The 16,586-nt window shown below is 41.1% G+C and overlaps 1 protein-coding gene across 2 annotated transcripts in view; it reads left to right on the top strand.

Annotated features, from left to right (window-relative positions):
• shisal1b (shisa like 1b) overlaps positions 1-15,876 on the top strand; it is a gene marked incomplete at its 3' end in the record, with an annotated part of 72,208 nt that extends 56,332 nt beyond the window's left edge. Inside the window, exons 4-5 of one of the 2 annotated variants that reach the window (XM_084059941.1) lie at positions 3,109-3,426; positions 15,438-15,876. In XM_084059941.1, the coding sequence (XP_083916067.1) occupies positions 3,109-3,426; position 15,438 (319 nt within the window). Of the gene's footprint in view, positions 1-3,108; positions 3,431-15,437 lie in introns of those variants that run through there. The other variant, XM_084059940.1, reaches the window with a different exon arrangement.
• Between the last annotated feature and the right edge of the window lie 710 nt (positions 15,877-16,586).

Raw genomic sequence — 16,586 nt, 5'->3', positions numbered from 1 at the left:
ATTGGTATGAAATATCACAAATCTGCATGATATGTTCTTATGACATGATTCCAGAGATAAAGCGTAGACAGTACCAAAAAGCGTCCTATGCATTTACCTTGCAGACTTCACCTCTGTAATGTAGTTCATGAATCAATCAGCCACTGTTATCCAAACGTTCTCTTTGGACTGCTCCAGAACATATGACAGTACGCCTACACCTGCAGTACTATAACCGGCCACACAATGGACCATTGATTTTTATCCAGCCTGGGTCCACCATGAGGCCGATTTGAAAAAAATATCAGGTATTGAATTCTTTGGCTTACTGGCAGTGGGCACACGAAATCTGACGCTGATTGTTCAAGTAGTTTGCCAGATCAGCCATGGAAACACACACACACGCGCGCACGCGCACACACACACACACACACACACACACACACACACACACACACACACACACACACACACACACACACACACACACACACACACACACACACACACACACACACACACACACACACACACACACACACACACACACACACACACACACACACACACTCACACACAGGGGCGAAAACAAACTCATGGCCAAGGCGGAGATAATTAGTTCCTCTCATACAGATTCAGTCACAGGCAAACTCTTGAGTAATATTACGAAGATGAGGAAAGATAAATGCAATGGAAAATACATTTGGGTTAGAGTGCATTAATACTAATAACATGTGTCTGGTGCAGTGTTCATTCAAGCAACATAAAATGTTCATTTTATTTTCATTCTAGCTACTTAGGTCGATAGATATCCCCAAGGCCGCATCATTTTCCAACAGAAGTGGGCCTAATTGAGTAACTCAACTAGAAGCACTTAGAAATCATTATCGAAATGGCTTCCAGTGACTACAGGCAGATTTTAATGCATAAAACAGTTGCAAAGAGTAGCCATACAGCATAAATGATGGGACTGGCGCTAAATAAATTGGGTGAGTTTGGAATAACATCCTATTTTATCTCTATCTCTGAAGGTCAGAGTAAGTTCATTCCTCTAAAGTAGGCTGAGTGTGGTTGCATCCTATTAGGACCAGACATCTTTCCATTAGTGGAAATTGTATTTATTATTATTCACCAATAATAATCTATATACTGTACAACTCCATTAAAATGTTGCCATCATCCCAAATGACACCAATTTAATGGGAAGCCATTTGGCATGTTATTTACCTCGCTGTCATTTATAAGCTGTGGGTAAACTGACAAGAGTTCTATTGCAAGTCACATACATTTAATCAGGGTCAATGCACAGAGGACATTTTGTCAAAAGGCGAAGAGACACAAGATCAGCCTGTATTGAAAAGACAGCAGGCTCAGCAGATGCACCAAGTTTGCTGTGTTTTTCGGTGTGGTCCTGCTTTACATGCATGCATGTTACACAACTATGAACCTCCCATACCAGTTGGTTCCCAAACTTTTTAGCTCAAGACCCAGATGAGAAATTAGATGTTTGCCGGAGACCCAATAGTAAGAATAGCAGATCTGCAAGCTCACAACGCATCACTTTGCGCCGCGTTGCGAGATTGTAGATCTGCTATTTTCACTAATTCTTAAATGTTTAAAAGTATTATTTATGGAAATTACTAAATTCTTTATCATTTTATTTATGAAATAACTTAGAAAAAGGTTAGAATTGTTGTTAATAGGGAAACAGTGTCCTATACCTATACAACCACCAGTCTAGTGAAGCAATACAGTGGAAAACATGGCTAAGTTTGAAGGAAGAGAACCGTTAAAGAGATAAAGACCATACCGGCGGTCTGGTGTGTTTTTAGCACAATGACTACGATGCTACTGCTGGCAATTATGCAAAGTCTATAGGCTTTACATGATAGTTTGTTTGATTTCTTAAATTTAAGTACGGTATGGAATTTAACTTGCATGGACTTGTTTGAGATGTAGGTCATTTTTGTCAAAGTTCGGTTATCGTTATGTTTTTAATGTAATTTAATGCAAAGGATTGATTTGAACAGTGTGGCCGGAAATAGTCCCTAGAGAAAATGTATCTAAAAATGAAGCCATTAATGGAGAAATGATCTATGTGTATGCAGTAGCCATAGAAACAGGTCGATTAATTGGTACTCCCATGGGGAGGAAAGGTTTTGTTTATTAAGACAAAATCCATTTTCTGTTTTACTGAAATGTTAAAATGTTTTATTTTATGTTTTTGTAAAATGTCATTAGTGTCATTGTGTGTTGCTTTCTTTTGATTAAATGATTATGAAAGAATTGAATTATGTTTTAGGAAAGTTACTTTTGTTTCTGGCAGAAATTCAGTTTGAATGAAATGCAGTTTGTAAATTAGTGTTGATTATTTTGTACACATTTGCAATGATGATGTGTCCTGTAAGTCCATGTGGGCTGGGCACCTATGGTTCATGACACAAAAATACATCAATCAATCAATCAATATTATATGTGGCCAAAGCTGTGAATAGACAATGAGTACACAAAAGTACACATTTATTTTACTTAAGTAAAAGTATCAATACTGCAATGTAGAAATACTCTGTTAGGGCGCGCTCCCACCGCACTTTTATTTTACCTCTGGGGCAGAATCTGCCAAAGCTTTGTCAATGTAAATGCGTGGATTCACGCAAGAGCGGATCTTTCCGCCTGTCGCGCAGACCTTGCGTTTATCCGCTCTACACGACTTGTCCATTTGAAGCAGAAAACTGCTGGAGGCAGGAGCTGCTTTTCCCCCTCTGTCCAATCGGGTGAGTGGAAGGCGGACCGTCCCAAGACTCAGGAAGCACCATGGTGCTCACGGCAGCAGGCGGTGCGGGCTACAGGGAGGGTCCTGAAAGTGAGTGACAGGCGCGTCACTCCCGTTTTTTAGAATCCGCTGGCTGCAAAAAACTGTGGCCGCGCACAACCTGCGTTTAACGCAGGTTGTGAGCGGAAATTGAAAATACTCAAGTTAAGTACAAATACCTCAAAATTGAACTTAAGTACAATACTTAAGTAAATGTACTTAGTTACTTTCCACCACTGGGAATGATCCCTCACTTTCCTCACTCAAGACAGATTTACAGTCCACTTATAACACTCTCTGTGGCTCTTTCCCTGCAGCAACTACACAGCCCTGGTCGGCGTGTGGATCTACGGCTTCTTCGTCATGGTGCTGCTGGCGCTGGACTTCCTCTACTACTCGGCCATCAACTATGAACTGTGCCGGGTGTACCTGGAGAAGTGGGGCCTGGGGGGCCGCTGGCTGAAGAAGGCCAGGAGCCAGTGGCACCGGTCCATGCCGGCGGAGGAGAGCGAAGCAGCCCAGGCCCCGGCCCCCACTGTCCCCTGCAGCAGCCACTACCAGCCCAGACACAGCCTCCGAGGGGAGGGGCTACACACTAGCCCCACCCTGCTGCCCTACAACACAGCCACCGCCTGGTGAGTCACTGCTAGGGCTGATAACTATTGATTATTTTCTTAGCAATTATTCTATTCTTCTGCCTCAGGGACGTCACAGGCTCTCAGAAGGTGGGGGGGATGGACTTTCGGTGGACTATACCCCTTAATTTACACTTTGGCTATTTTTTAAAAAGCGTGAAAAACATTTGTAACTGTCAAATGTAAACAAATTCTGTATTTTCAAAATATTGCGTTTTTTTGGGCGGATTTTGTTCGTTTCTTTTCGTGTTTTGGTTACTTTATTTTGGTTTTAAGGTTATGGTTAGGTTATTTTATTCTTATTTTTGCCTGATTTTACCGATTTATTATCAAAAAATATACATATCTTTTTTATTTTTTCAAAAAGTGGGGGGTATGAAATCACGGATCTGTGAGAGTGAGAGTGAGGGTGTCGCGTCGTACGCACAGTGAATGGCCGTGACGCCCTGTTCTGCCTACTACACAAAAACATTAGTAGATCTTTTTTATAGTCGGATAAATTGAATAGTCTGATTAGTCACTTAAACCCTTTATAATTAGCCATACAACGTTGTTGCACAAAAAAAGCAAAATAGCCGATCTACAATCTCAGCCACGCGCTGTGAGATTTCCCCCCCAAAGTCAATTATTTTTCAATAAAATAAATTAGCGATTATTCTTTTTCTTATCGATTAAATTGATTAGTTTGATTAACTGTTAAAGCCCAATAACACTTTATACAGCATTATCTTAACAAAAGGTGTAGGATATTGGGAAAGAAACTCATACCAAGATACAATGCAGGAACGGGCAAATTATTGTGGAATTTACAATGTGCCAAGGCGAGCGCAACAAGGCAATTTAAAAGTGCTTTACACAAAACCTTAAGGGCTTTAAGAAAACGCAATAGAAAAAACATTATAAAAGGCCATTTAATTGAAAACGGTTATTAAATGTCAAATAAAACAGATGCAATACGAGGGGGAAAAAAAGTTACAGTTCAGCACAAGAAATTAATCAAAAAGCCTCAATAAAAGGCACGCAGCGGCAAACAGCAAAAAGTCCCCAGCTTTGATTTAAAAAGCTGAAGGCGTACATGTACGTACTGTAGCAGGAAATGCTTCTCAACTGGGTCAAATTCCAGATTAAAATTCTACTTCTCCGTCTTCTGTTCTCCGCTGCCTACACCTTATACTCTGTGATGCGTTACGTAATCAGCAGTGTATGCCATGGCAGCAAAGTGAAATTCTAGCAACTGTGATGGAAGAAGTATTCACATGTTTTACTTAAAGTAATACTAGGTAACGTTTTCAGTAAAACTAAAGTTAGATTGTATATCTTTTGTGAGTGGCAAATGTTTCACAACACCCACTCCATGAATTTCACCCCCGAAAGCCTTTTATTTATATATTTTCTATTGAACGCTGTCTAGCTTGACTTTCCCTCGAAAATGACGTCATCTGGCCGGAAAATGGAAGCGGAAATGCACCGGGTTCCTGTTTGGCCAGGAACTACCGCGCTAATAACAAAAGGAAACTCACGCTGATTTTAAGAGATTGTATGATTTGAAGAACGAAAAAAAAAACAGAAAAAGAAAACACAGCTCACGGTAACTAAAGCTACACTGGCTAAGAGAAACGATCCACAGATCGTATAAAACAATTAAAAGAACGCTTTTTGAAACACTTCCGTCTTCCGGTGAAAACGAATGGAATTCTGGGTAACGCAGTAATAAACAAACGTCCTGCAGTGACGGTAATGACCAGCAGAGGCTGCTAAAAGTCTTTTTTTTTTAAATTTGCACAGAACAACTTTAAGTAAAAGTATCAATACTGCAATGTAGATATTGCAAGTAGAAGTCCCGTATTCAAAATATACTTGAGTAAAAAGTACAAAAGTATCGGCGTCAAAATATACTTAAAGAACCAAAAGTAAAAGTTCTCATTGTGCAGAATGTCATATTTCGCAAGTTCAAAATGTAAAAAAAAGTGGGTTTTGTAATAATTATCAAAATCAACAAAGTAACTAGTAACTAAAGCTTTCATATACGTAGTTGTAGAGTAAAAGTACAATATTTTCCTCTGAGATGTAGTGGGGTAGAATTAAAAGTATTGAACATCGGAAATACAGATACAGTAAAGTATACAAATACCCCAAATTTGTATGTACAGTACTTGAGTAAATGTACAATAGTTACTTTCCACCACTGCACGTAAAGTTGAGTACATGCATGAGTACACACAACCACACTTATATGTACATATACAAGGAAATGAACCACTTTCAACCTGGCTGGCGTCTCTATTTTGGGCACGTCATTATAAGCAAACACTTTCAAGAGATGTTTACGCTATTTGGCGTACGACAAGGTTAGGCCTAAGTGGTTAATACATGTTCACATATGAGCACATACAGTATACAAGCACATCTGTACACTTATCTGCACCTAAACATGCACAAGCAATTGCTCCTCCAGTAACTGTTCACCTAATGGCTAATTTTAGGTATTTGACTCTGTATTTGACTCAAAAATATCCACCCTCTGTCTCGAAATGTGTTTGAAAGAATCATTTTTATACCATTCGTGCTGACCAGCTTTTTACATAAGTGTCATTATTATGCAAGCTGAAACGATGGGGGGTGGAGGGGGGGCTTTAATATAAATCACTGTCCCATTAACATGCTCTTTCTGTTCTTTCGAGGATCGTTATTAGAGGAAAACACTGTGTAAGGTTTTACATATACTGTAGCACTTAGTAAAATGTACACGGTCCAGGACAATGAATTATTGCAAACAACAGTTGCCCTCGGCGACAACCTCTGATCTTGACATTATCCTTTTTTTTTTTACCACGCTTTCACCCCGGCACAGCTTTGATCAAGCTCAATCGAAAATTCCCGACCTTTAAATCTTCAGTGGAAAACACTCAATTATTTATTCAGTTCCGTCTGAGACACTGTGATCTGTCTGATTGGTGCTCCAAGCCTCTTTGCTGGAAACAGACGTCTCTCTCTCTGTCTCTCTGGACATGATAATTTAATGAGGGGCAGAGGTTTTTGACAAATGGGTTGGACTCACTCTGCCAAGCCAAGGCCCCTGACACACACAGAGAAGAGAAGCCGGGACACTGGAGAGGCATCCCAGAGCTCGTCTCCTGGAGGAAACATGCTTAATCCATTGAATCCGGAAACGCATCATTCACGTGTCATTTTAAGATTTCTTTGGCTGTTCAAAAATAGCAGATCTACAAGCTCATAGCCGCGCTATGAGCTTGTAGATCAGCTATTTTGGGGGGGGGAAATATTGTGAAAATGTGTGCAAATCTTTGAATATATATACACTTTTAACTCAATTCCCTGGAACAAAATATTTTTAGATGGGGGTCCGCGGCCAAATAAATATCATTTTGGGTGGTCCTTGACATGAAAAAGTTTGAGAACCACTGATATATATAGCAACTTTTTGTAACTGTTAGGATTTAGAAGAGATTTGTAGAATCCCCACAAGCAACGATTTGAGTTAAAAAAAATCGCTTTAAAAATATATATATTCAAAGATCTGCACACATTTTCAACATTTTTCAAAAATAGCAGATCTACAAGCTCATAGCGCGGCACTCGGTGCCGCGCTATGAGCTTGTATATCTGCTATTTTTGAATAGCCAAAGTAATCTACTGTAAACACAGATGCGTTCCCGGATGGAATGGATTAACTAAGGCCGGACATGTCCGCTGAGGCTCCTTATTAGATATGGAGTCAGTTTCGTTTGAGAGCGCTCATCAATCTCAGCCTGAGCAGGGCTGACCCAATGCTGGCATTCCTCCAGCTTTTTTTACTGGGGAGAGCGTCTTTTTGTGTTATCGCATCTGTGACAGAATGCACGTTGTAAATGACTTAGAGGAGTAGATAATAATGATACTACCTGCTGATTTAACAGATGAATGTTTGGGGGGGAAAACTCCCCTACGGTATTAGGACCGGAGTAATCTCTCAAGAACAGATTCTGCTCTGCGTTTGAATCTGTCAAGTGGGCGTGCCTTCAGATCAGGAAGCAGGCCGCGCTTTACCCAATCAAATGTAGTGGGCGGGATTCACGTGTCCGTCGATCCTTCCCCACTCGAAACAAACCGACACTCATTTAACAATAGCGTCCTCGGAGCAGACAAAACCATGGAAAGATATTCACATTTTAACTTGCTCTTTCATCATAGAAAAGTGGGCTTGTTTTCTGGGAGAAGTGGTGTTAGTGTTCCGTGTAGAAATATTGTTAGTGGGAATGAAAACATAGTCGCACCACCGGAAGTGAAAGGCTGAAGGCAGACCAAAATCCCCTTGCGCACGGGTGCTACAGTACGTTTTCTTCCGGCTAGAGCCAACTGAGATAGTCAAAAACAGCAGAGGGCATTGTTTTTCCTTTTCATTTGGCGCTGGGTTCCCAGATTGGGACCGGAGGAACTATGTTTGGGGGGTTTTACTATTCCAACATCTTTCATCCTTCACATAATTTGGTGAAACTGTATCTTATTAGGAAAATGGAAAGTATGCCTTCCTCTCTAAACAGGACGGTATTCACAGCGAGCCGAGAATAATTTTGAATAATCAGTCACATCGCTATCACACTGGCTGACAAGAACGCCAGAGGCCCGACTGCATGCAGTCACAAAGCTTTGCAGAGAGTTTCTGGGGCGAGATTAGAGAATATAACATGCCTTCTTCACACAGCAGCAAGAAGACGAAGTGATTGTGTGAACCGATACGTTTGCACACAGTGAAGCACTTGCATTGTTTCACGTCATTATCATGCAGATAATATGCAGGGCTTTGGATGTGGTTAAGTTTTGTAAATCCTTTGCTGTGGGTGGTGAGCTGTGGACTTCAGTGGATGTTGGTGCCCACACAATGCGTCATCAGCATGGCCTTTTAGTCTATTTGCGGGGGGGGGGGGCAAAGCTTGCGTCCCCAGAGAGGATGCTGGGGTAATGGCTTGAGAAAACCGAGGCCCACTTTAGTCTGACATCTGTTGGCCCCAAATGTAAACAAGCAAGAGACGGGGGTCAGGTCCCGAAACTGGCACTGACTGCAGGCAGCGACTAAAAACAACCCGGTCGCACGACAAATGGTGAATCCATCATGTACGGTTACGAGTACAGTACGTCAATCTGGCAGACAGTACAGACACAGATTCGTAAATTGTCTCACTGTACAGAGATCTTATTTTCTTCGGGGTGTAAGTGTAGCGTTGCATTCAGCGTGTGGGAACACTGTTTACCATAACACTGTGTGACAGGGCTGGTGTGTGTGTGTGCTGCTTCAGATCCGCCTCTGTGTGTGCGTGTTTGTGTATGTGTGTGTGCGTGCGTGCGCGAACAGGGAATCTGTTATTGCTTTCTCTTGGTGGATAGCCTTTTAACCCATTAAGATCCATGAAGCCGATTCTACAAATGTCTTCTAAGTCCCAACAGTATTCTGAAAAACGGTGCTCAATCTTTTTCATGTCAAGGACCCCCAAAATGATACGTATTTGGCCGCCGACCCCCATCTCAAAATATGTTGTTCCAGGGACCCCCAGAAGCAAAGATTTGAGTTAAAAATGTTTGCTTTAGAATAATATATATATTCAAAGATTTGCACACATTTTCACGATTTTTCAAAAATAGCAGATCTACAAGCTCGTAGCGCGGCAGTCGGTGCCGCGCTATAAGCTTGTATATCTGCTATTTTTGAATAGCCAAAGTGTAAAATAATGCTTTTTAGCTCAAATTAAAAAAATGACACAGATGTGTTCCAGGTTCGAGTATGCTATTCAGGTATTCAGTTCCAACAAATAAATACAAACTTTAATATAGTTAATCTTGACCAAACAATGATTGATCTACAGTATGTGTGATGATGACAAGCTAGATATTGTGGACTATAAGAATATTACATTTCCTTCTCTGGGGAATAACCAGTTGACAGAATATTTTATTCAGAATGATGTTGCACTTAGCTAATCAACAAGTGATTAAAATCTAAATCAGAATGAAATAACTGGAGTCTTTTGGATGTCATTCACCTAACAGTATGCAGTATATTGAAAATCTGTTTCTGTTGTTTGTCTTCCTGGAACTATTTTTGTTCTCATTTTGAGCTGCCTGCTGCTTGTCTTGGCAAGGTCTCTGAGGAACAAATTATATGGCTGCTTATGTCTAACCTTTATATTTTACCATATACTAAATCACTTATACTACTTCTACAATACATTATGATATTTGGCAGCTTGTAAGAGTGTAGATGTCTCAACTAGGCCTAATAGCTATATTGTTTTGCTTGTTATGGTTCAGTTTGTCCTTGAAGCAGCTGCAGTATAACTATGAAATCTGCCCTGTGCTCTTGGCAGAACCGTACCGCCGAGTACCAATGAGTGTTATTGTACTTCTCTCTCTGATATCACCACCTAGAATATTGTCTCGACTCCTATGTGCCTCATCAATTGCTGATTGATCCAGAATTCCACGACAGTCTCCTTTGAAATATATATTATTAATCATAATGCCATTTATTTCCTGGTTAAATAAAGCAAAATACAACAAATGACTTGCAAAAGGGCCATTTTATATAGTACAGCACATACATAGCAAAAACATTTTTTAAAAGTGTTAATTGAACTGTAACTGATATGGACCCATAAGGCTTATCTCCATTTTACTATGTACCACATTTGTAGGAGGAGTCCTCTCGGTGCAAATCAAACCCATAACCCTGGTGGTACATTGTATGGCATTGATGCCTTAATACAGTGGTTCTCAACCAGTGGTCCGGGGACCACCAGTGGTCCGGGGACCACCAGTGGTCCTTGACGGGGTTCCAGGGGGTCCCCAGCCAAATGAACACAGTAGTTAGGAACCAAATTGACCCTTATGCGTCTGTAACTCTGAGAGTGTACAAATGGAACCAAATGGACCCGACTCTCAAAAGTTAAATGAACACTGATGATGATGATGATACTACAGTGTAGATGGGGACCCCCAAGAAATCAGAATGGTTGAGTCCCTGGCAGGTCTTTTCAAATGGCGGTCCGTAGGCTAATATGTGTCAATTTGGGGGTCCTTGACGCAAAAAAAGGTTGAAAACCATTGCCTTAATATGTCCACTACAGTAAATGAACACACAACAGACAACTTCAGGAAAAAGGCAGAGGGTTCTAAGGCCTACACATTGAAAACATGCTTGCTCTCACAAAAATATCTGTGTTTGTTTGTGACATCATGATTCTCATGGGGGCAGCTCTCTAGCAGTCCTTAAAGGGCAGTAAACACAGCTGTTCCCTAGCTTCATTTCTATAATAAAGCCCTGTGCAAGCGCTGAAGCACTAAATGCATGTCCCGGCCCTTCAGACATCAAAACTACATTTCTAATTAGGCTTATGCAAACCCTCTTCCCAGGAATAAATAAATAATAACAAGCATCTCATCATAACACGAGGAGGAGCATCTACAGTACACAGTAGGGAGCAACGTTACATGTTTGAGCTTTTATTAGCGCATTACATTCCTCGTGTCGCTCTCGTTAACTGTGAAAAGAAGACATTCTAACAACGGTGTGGCCTCCCTGTGCAATCTTGGACTATCGATAGTAAGTTAACTATGTGTGGCAGTCTGTGATCAAAGCCACACAAATCATAATGTGGTGTTCAGTGGTGAAGTCGCACTCTGCAGGCTGACTGCTTGTGTTCATGTCCTAGTACAGTATGGTGACGCTATATATGCCTCATTTGCACAAATTGAAAGTCTTTATAAATACTTAACCAATAAGTGCTTCAGAAGAACAATTCTGCTGTAATGCAGCATATATACTGTATGCCTGTGGTGTGTGTGTGTGTGTGTGTGTGTGTGTGTGTGTGTGTGTGTGTGTGTGTGTGTGTGTGTGTGTGTGTGTGTGTGTGTGTGTGTGTGTGTGTGTGTGTGTGTGTGTGTGTGTGTGTACAGTATGAGAGAGAAGGGGAGAGAGAGAGAGACCCTGTTTCAGACAGCTTGGCCTACAATGGAAAGAGAGTTGATCTGCAGTCAGCATTGGTTCAGGGTTTATCATAAATTCTTTGTACAGTGCTGATCAATTCTTTGTGGCTTTCATGCACGCACGGCACACGTACACACACACACACACACACACACATACACACACACACACACACACACTCTATTCTGGCAGAATTAAAATACCACGATAAAAGATCCAAAATGATGATGCATGTTGCATCATTGCCCAGTAAATAAATGACAGTGAGCAACTGTGTGTGTGTGTGTGTGTGTGTGTGTGTGTGTGTGTGTGTGTGTGTGTGTGTGTGTGTGTGTGTGTGTGTGTGTGTGTGTGTTCAGTAAGAGAGAGAGAGAGAGAGAGAGAGAGCAAGAGAGAGAGATGCATGTTGCACATCATTGCCAAGAAAATAAAACAATAAGATAAATGCAGAATATACAAGCTCATAAATGACAGTGAGCAACTAACATCAGATGACTTATGTGTCCATGATGCGCCGTGCATCATGGACCTATAAAACACGTGCCAAATCATCCTGCGGTGATTACATAAGTGACTCACTTGACTCCGTCTACTCATGGTGGCAGACTGTGTCGAGTGAGTCACCCCACAAGTGGTGAGGGTCCGCTCACGGCAGACCCTCACCACTTGCCTCTTTCAGTCAGGCCTGGGTGACTCACCGTTATGAGCCAGGCTGTTGTCCAGTAAATTAAGTCTCCACAGTCAGATTCTCTGACTGTGCTACATTGCTGTGAGCACGGTTATGCCAGCGATAGCAGTTCTACAAGCTCACAATGGGTCGTAGTGTGTGTTCAGTGGTGGAAAGTAACTAAGTACATGTACTCAAGTACTGTACTTCAGTACACTTTTGAGGTACTTTTGCTGTACTGGAGTATTTCCAATTGTCTATACCTTTACTTCTACTCCACTATATCTCAGAGGCAAATATTGTACTTTTACTCCACTACAATCAATCTACAAACAAGCTTAGTTACTAGTTACTTTGTAGATTTGTATTATCATTACAAAACATACATTAACCACTTCAGCCCTGTATACATTTCAACCATTTGAAAATAGCCAATCAACAAGCTCACAATGCGTCGCTTGTAGATCTGCTATTTTCAAAAGATTTTTTATACATTTCAAACATTTGAAAAGTTGTGAAATGGGACATTCTGCATAATGAGTACTTTCTACTTTTGGTACTTTAAGTACTGTACATTTTGATACCAATACTTTTGTACAATTTTGTAAATTTAGAATTCCAGACTTTTACTTGTAACAGTGTATTTCTACATTGCAGTATCGATACTTTTACTTAAGTAAAACATTTGAGTACTTTTTCCACCACTGGTCGTATTGCGACAGGTAACTTGTGAGCTTCTAGATCTGCCGTTTCCGGCGGCACGCAACACCATCATCGCACAACAAAATATAAATGGTGCTTTAGTCATCCATAACAGACCAGCACTTAAGTACCTGCCAGTTGTTTCTGCCAGGGATATAATACACCGTTTCACTCTGCCAAGCTTGGGAAGTTCAAAATGGCTTTTTCATATTCCGTTTCATCTTGTCACCGCTTGTGATCAAAAGCATAGCCGATCCTGTCACGTCGGATTTTTATCAGTGAACCATAACTTCTGCCGGAGTAATTTTCTTCTTTTCGTCGGCAGCATTATCACTGTAAATGATGAAATGTGCTCTTTCTGTCTTACAACAGCATGCACAGACCTTGTCTAATTAGCACAATCCTAGTCTCCATGTGGTGGGCGAGTTAATTAACATTGTAGTCAATACTCTAGAGACGGTTGAACAAAGAGTACTGTTTAGAGCTGTCCAGGAGAAAACTAAAAACATTACATTTTAGGCTACTCCTTGTACATTTCGTTAGCCTCACGGCATAATTGCCTGACTCATATTTTTAAGGTTTTCAGGAGAGACAAAACAAAACAAAAACACTTTCTGCCTAAGTCACCAAGATGACTTTGGCAGAAAGTAAAACACATTTTTTTCCTAAGTCATGTTTATCTGCCTTTATTTATATCTGCATAACTCTACTCTCCTAACACTGCTTATTCATCCTGCCTTGTTGCCTATGTCCTCAGCCTATCAGAATGCTTGTTACATTCAAAATCATTTCTGCCTGAGTCAAAAAGTTGACTTTCTGACTAAATCATTTTGGAATGTAGAGCGTCCTGATAGGCTGAGAACATAGGCAATAAGGCACAATGATGCAGCAGTGTTAGGATAGGGCTAGCTAAAAATGTCAATTTGAACAAAAAGTGAATTAGGCAATTAGGTTATGAGGCTAACGATTTGTAGACGTACTCATGGCCGATGCAGTGGCATTGAATTGTCGTTCATATGGGTTCTTGCCTTTGGTAAAGGTATTTGCTATTCATGATAGTAGGCTACTTTGAAGATGTTTTTCATTTGTTCTACATTCACATTTTAGGTTTTGTAAACTCTCTCATGCACACATAGTTTCTGGTGTTTTTGTTGCATGCATGCCAGCATTGGGCCTCAACTTTTTTATGATTCAGGAAATGAGTCTTACATTTTTGCATTAAAAGGGGATCTTTTATTCATTTTTACAACATGGTTCTGCACGAGGCAAGCCATCTATAAGTGGGTCAGTCTGTGTGTGCGTGCAACATGCGTGCGTGCTGTAATAATGTGGGGTATTAAGAATTAGAAGGCAGTGGTGAACAGTAATAACTGACAAATGACATGCTCCAAATATGTAAATGGACAATTACATTTTGTCTCAGAAACTCTCAGTTTGGATCCATTCATATTTGTGTCAAAAGCGGGTAATATGTATTTGAACATGAAAAACATGGGCTTCCGTCTCAGCATGCGTCTACTGTATCCCCTCCACATAGTAAGTTCCCTGTGGCCTTCCCTGTTTGTACAAATACAGATCAGTCAATCCATCCTCCATCTCTTCCACATGCATGAAGTATAGACCTATATAGTGCTCTTTTAACCACTCAAACCCTATATACTTTGTTGATCAGAGTCCCCCCGTGGTCAATTCAAAATTGTCTCACTGTACAGAGATCTATTTTCTTCAGGGTATAAGTGCAGCATTGCATGCAGCGTGTAGGAACACTGTTTACCATAACACTGTGTGACAGGGTTGGTGCGTGCTGCTCCCTTCAGATCCGCCCCTGGGTAGTGTGTGTGGATGTGTGTGTGCGAACAGCAGTGGTGTAAAGTAACTTAAGTACATTTACTCAAGTACTGTACTTAAGTAAAATGTTGAGGTATTTTTACTTTACTGGAGCATTTCCAATTTTCAGTACTTGTACTTCTACTCCTCTAGGCCATTGGTTCTCAAAGTGGGGTCCGAGGACCCCCAGGGGTACTTGAGGGGGTTCCAGGGGGTCCCCAGCTAAATGATGGACAGGGACCAAATGGACCCTTATGGGTCTGTAACTCTCAGAGTTAAGTTAACATTGATTTTACAATATGAATTGGGGTCCCAGAGACATACATGCCATTAAATGGGGGTCCGTAGCCTAATGCATGTCAAACTGGGGGTCCTTAAAATTAAAATGGTTGAGAATCACTGCTAGAGAGCCATAAAAACCTTCTCTTGTGGGTGTCCTTGGCATATCTTTTCAAATGGGGGTCCGTGGGCTAGTAAGTGTCAATGTGGGGGTCCTTGACATAAAAAAGTTTGAGAACCACTGCTCTAGGCTACATCTCAGGGGCAAATATTGTACTTTTACTCCACTACAATTATTTGAAAACTTTAGTTACTAGTTATTTGTAGATTTTGATTTTATTACAAAACATAAATTACTCACTTCAGCCCTATATACTGTACATTTTGGCCATTTGAAAATAACCGCTCTTCAGGCTCACAATGCGTCGCAAGCTTGTAGATCTGCTATTTGTCAGGGGTCTATACCCCCCCCCCCCCCCCCCCCCCCCCCCGAAAAGGGACGCTAGGATTCATGTGGCTAATATCTATTTTCCTTTTTTTTTTCTTCTTTCTCCGCAGAACGATGCTGTGAGTGGACAAAATGGAAGTGTAGCAATGTCCTGTTTGATGCGAAGGAGAGTGTCTGCCCACACAGACACACACACACATCTCTGGATCGTTGACAAAGCACCATGGGTGGGCCGGCAATACTGGAGTACACGCTAGACTACTAGCAACGACTATCATCCCCTCCTTATGAGCACAAAACCTCCATGAACCCATAGAAGGGGCCAATAGAAGCTCAATAACACCAACAAAGACTACAGAGATACACGGAGGAGGACGGCCATATTGCTGCTACCGAACCCGCAGCAAAGAAAGAAGCAACACACATTCACCGTCACTGGTGCTCATTGAACCCAACTGTAATGTCTGGCTAAAGTTTGACGTGTCCCACACAAGCCGGAGCTGAACTGGATGTGCCGTTGTAGTCGCAAGCATTTACGCTTGCCTGTTTTGTTTTTTTGTTTTTTTTAGTTTAAGCTTTATAGATTCTGTATAGTGTTTATTAAAATGCTGTGTCAGTTTGTGTTCAGTAGCAATTAGACACAGTTGTGGGTTAAAATCTATCCAGTGATTTATTTATGTGAAATAGTCAGGCAGTTGTACTAAGTGGTCAACATTCTGAACACGTTGTAGTTGAGGTCGATGCTGGGCATCTCACTTTAGGTATATTTTGTTACTTGCCTATAATAAGCCACACAGACACAAGGAAATGTCGCCACAGCCCTGTCAGTAAAATATGTTCTATGAATCTTTGGTCTCCTTTCTACAACACAAATGAACAATTTCTCTATTGTAACTTGCCTGACAAGGACATAACGCCATAAAGGGGAAATGCTGTATATCAAAATGTTCTACAATAGGGCTGTCGAGACTTCTCAGTGAAGGAGGACATGGCTATCGGAGACATCGTCGAGATATCTCATTGAAAGCAAAAAAAACGACAACAAAAGGATCAGGGATACCTCAAAGAAACGGCAAAGAAAGTTGGCTTCAACTTCAATCTAAATGAATTCTTAGACAATGATCCCATCAATTGTAACTCAGTCCATTATTTAAGAAAAAGTGCTCATGGTAAGCAGTTCGCTTCTTTGCCCTTTGCCCAGCTGTCTGAAAAAACAGCTCCATTAGCAATACAGCTAAGCTCATTGACACACAGCACTG

The sequence above is a fragment of the Gymnoscopelus microlampas genome, assembly GCF_963454915.1.
Source record: "Gymnoscopelus microlampas genome assembly, chromosome: 6".
In the NCBI taxonomy this organism is placed as follows: domain Eukaryota; kingdom Metazoa; phylum Chordata; class Actinopteri; order Myctophiformes; family Myctophidae; genus Gymnoscopelus; species Gymnoscopelus microlampas.
This window is presented reverse-complemented; position numbering and strand designations above follow the sequence as displayed.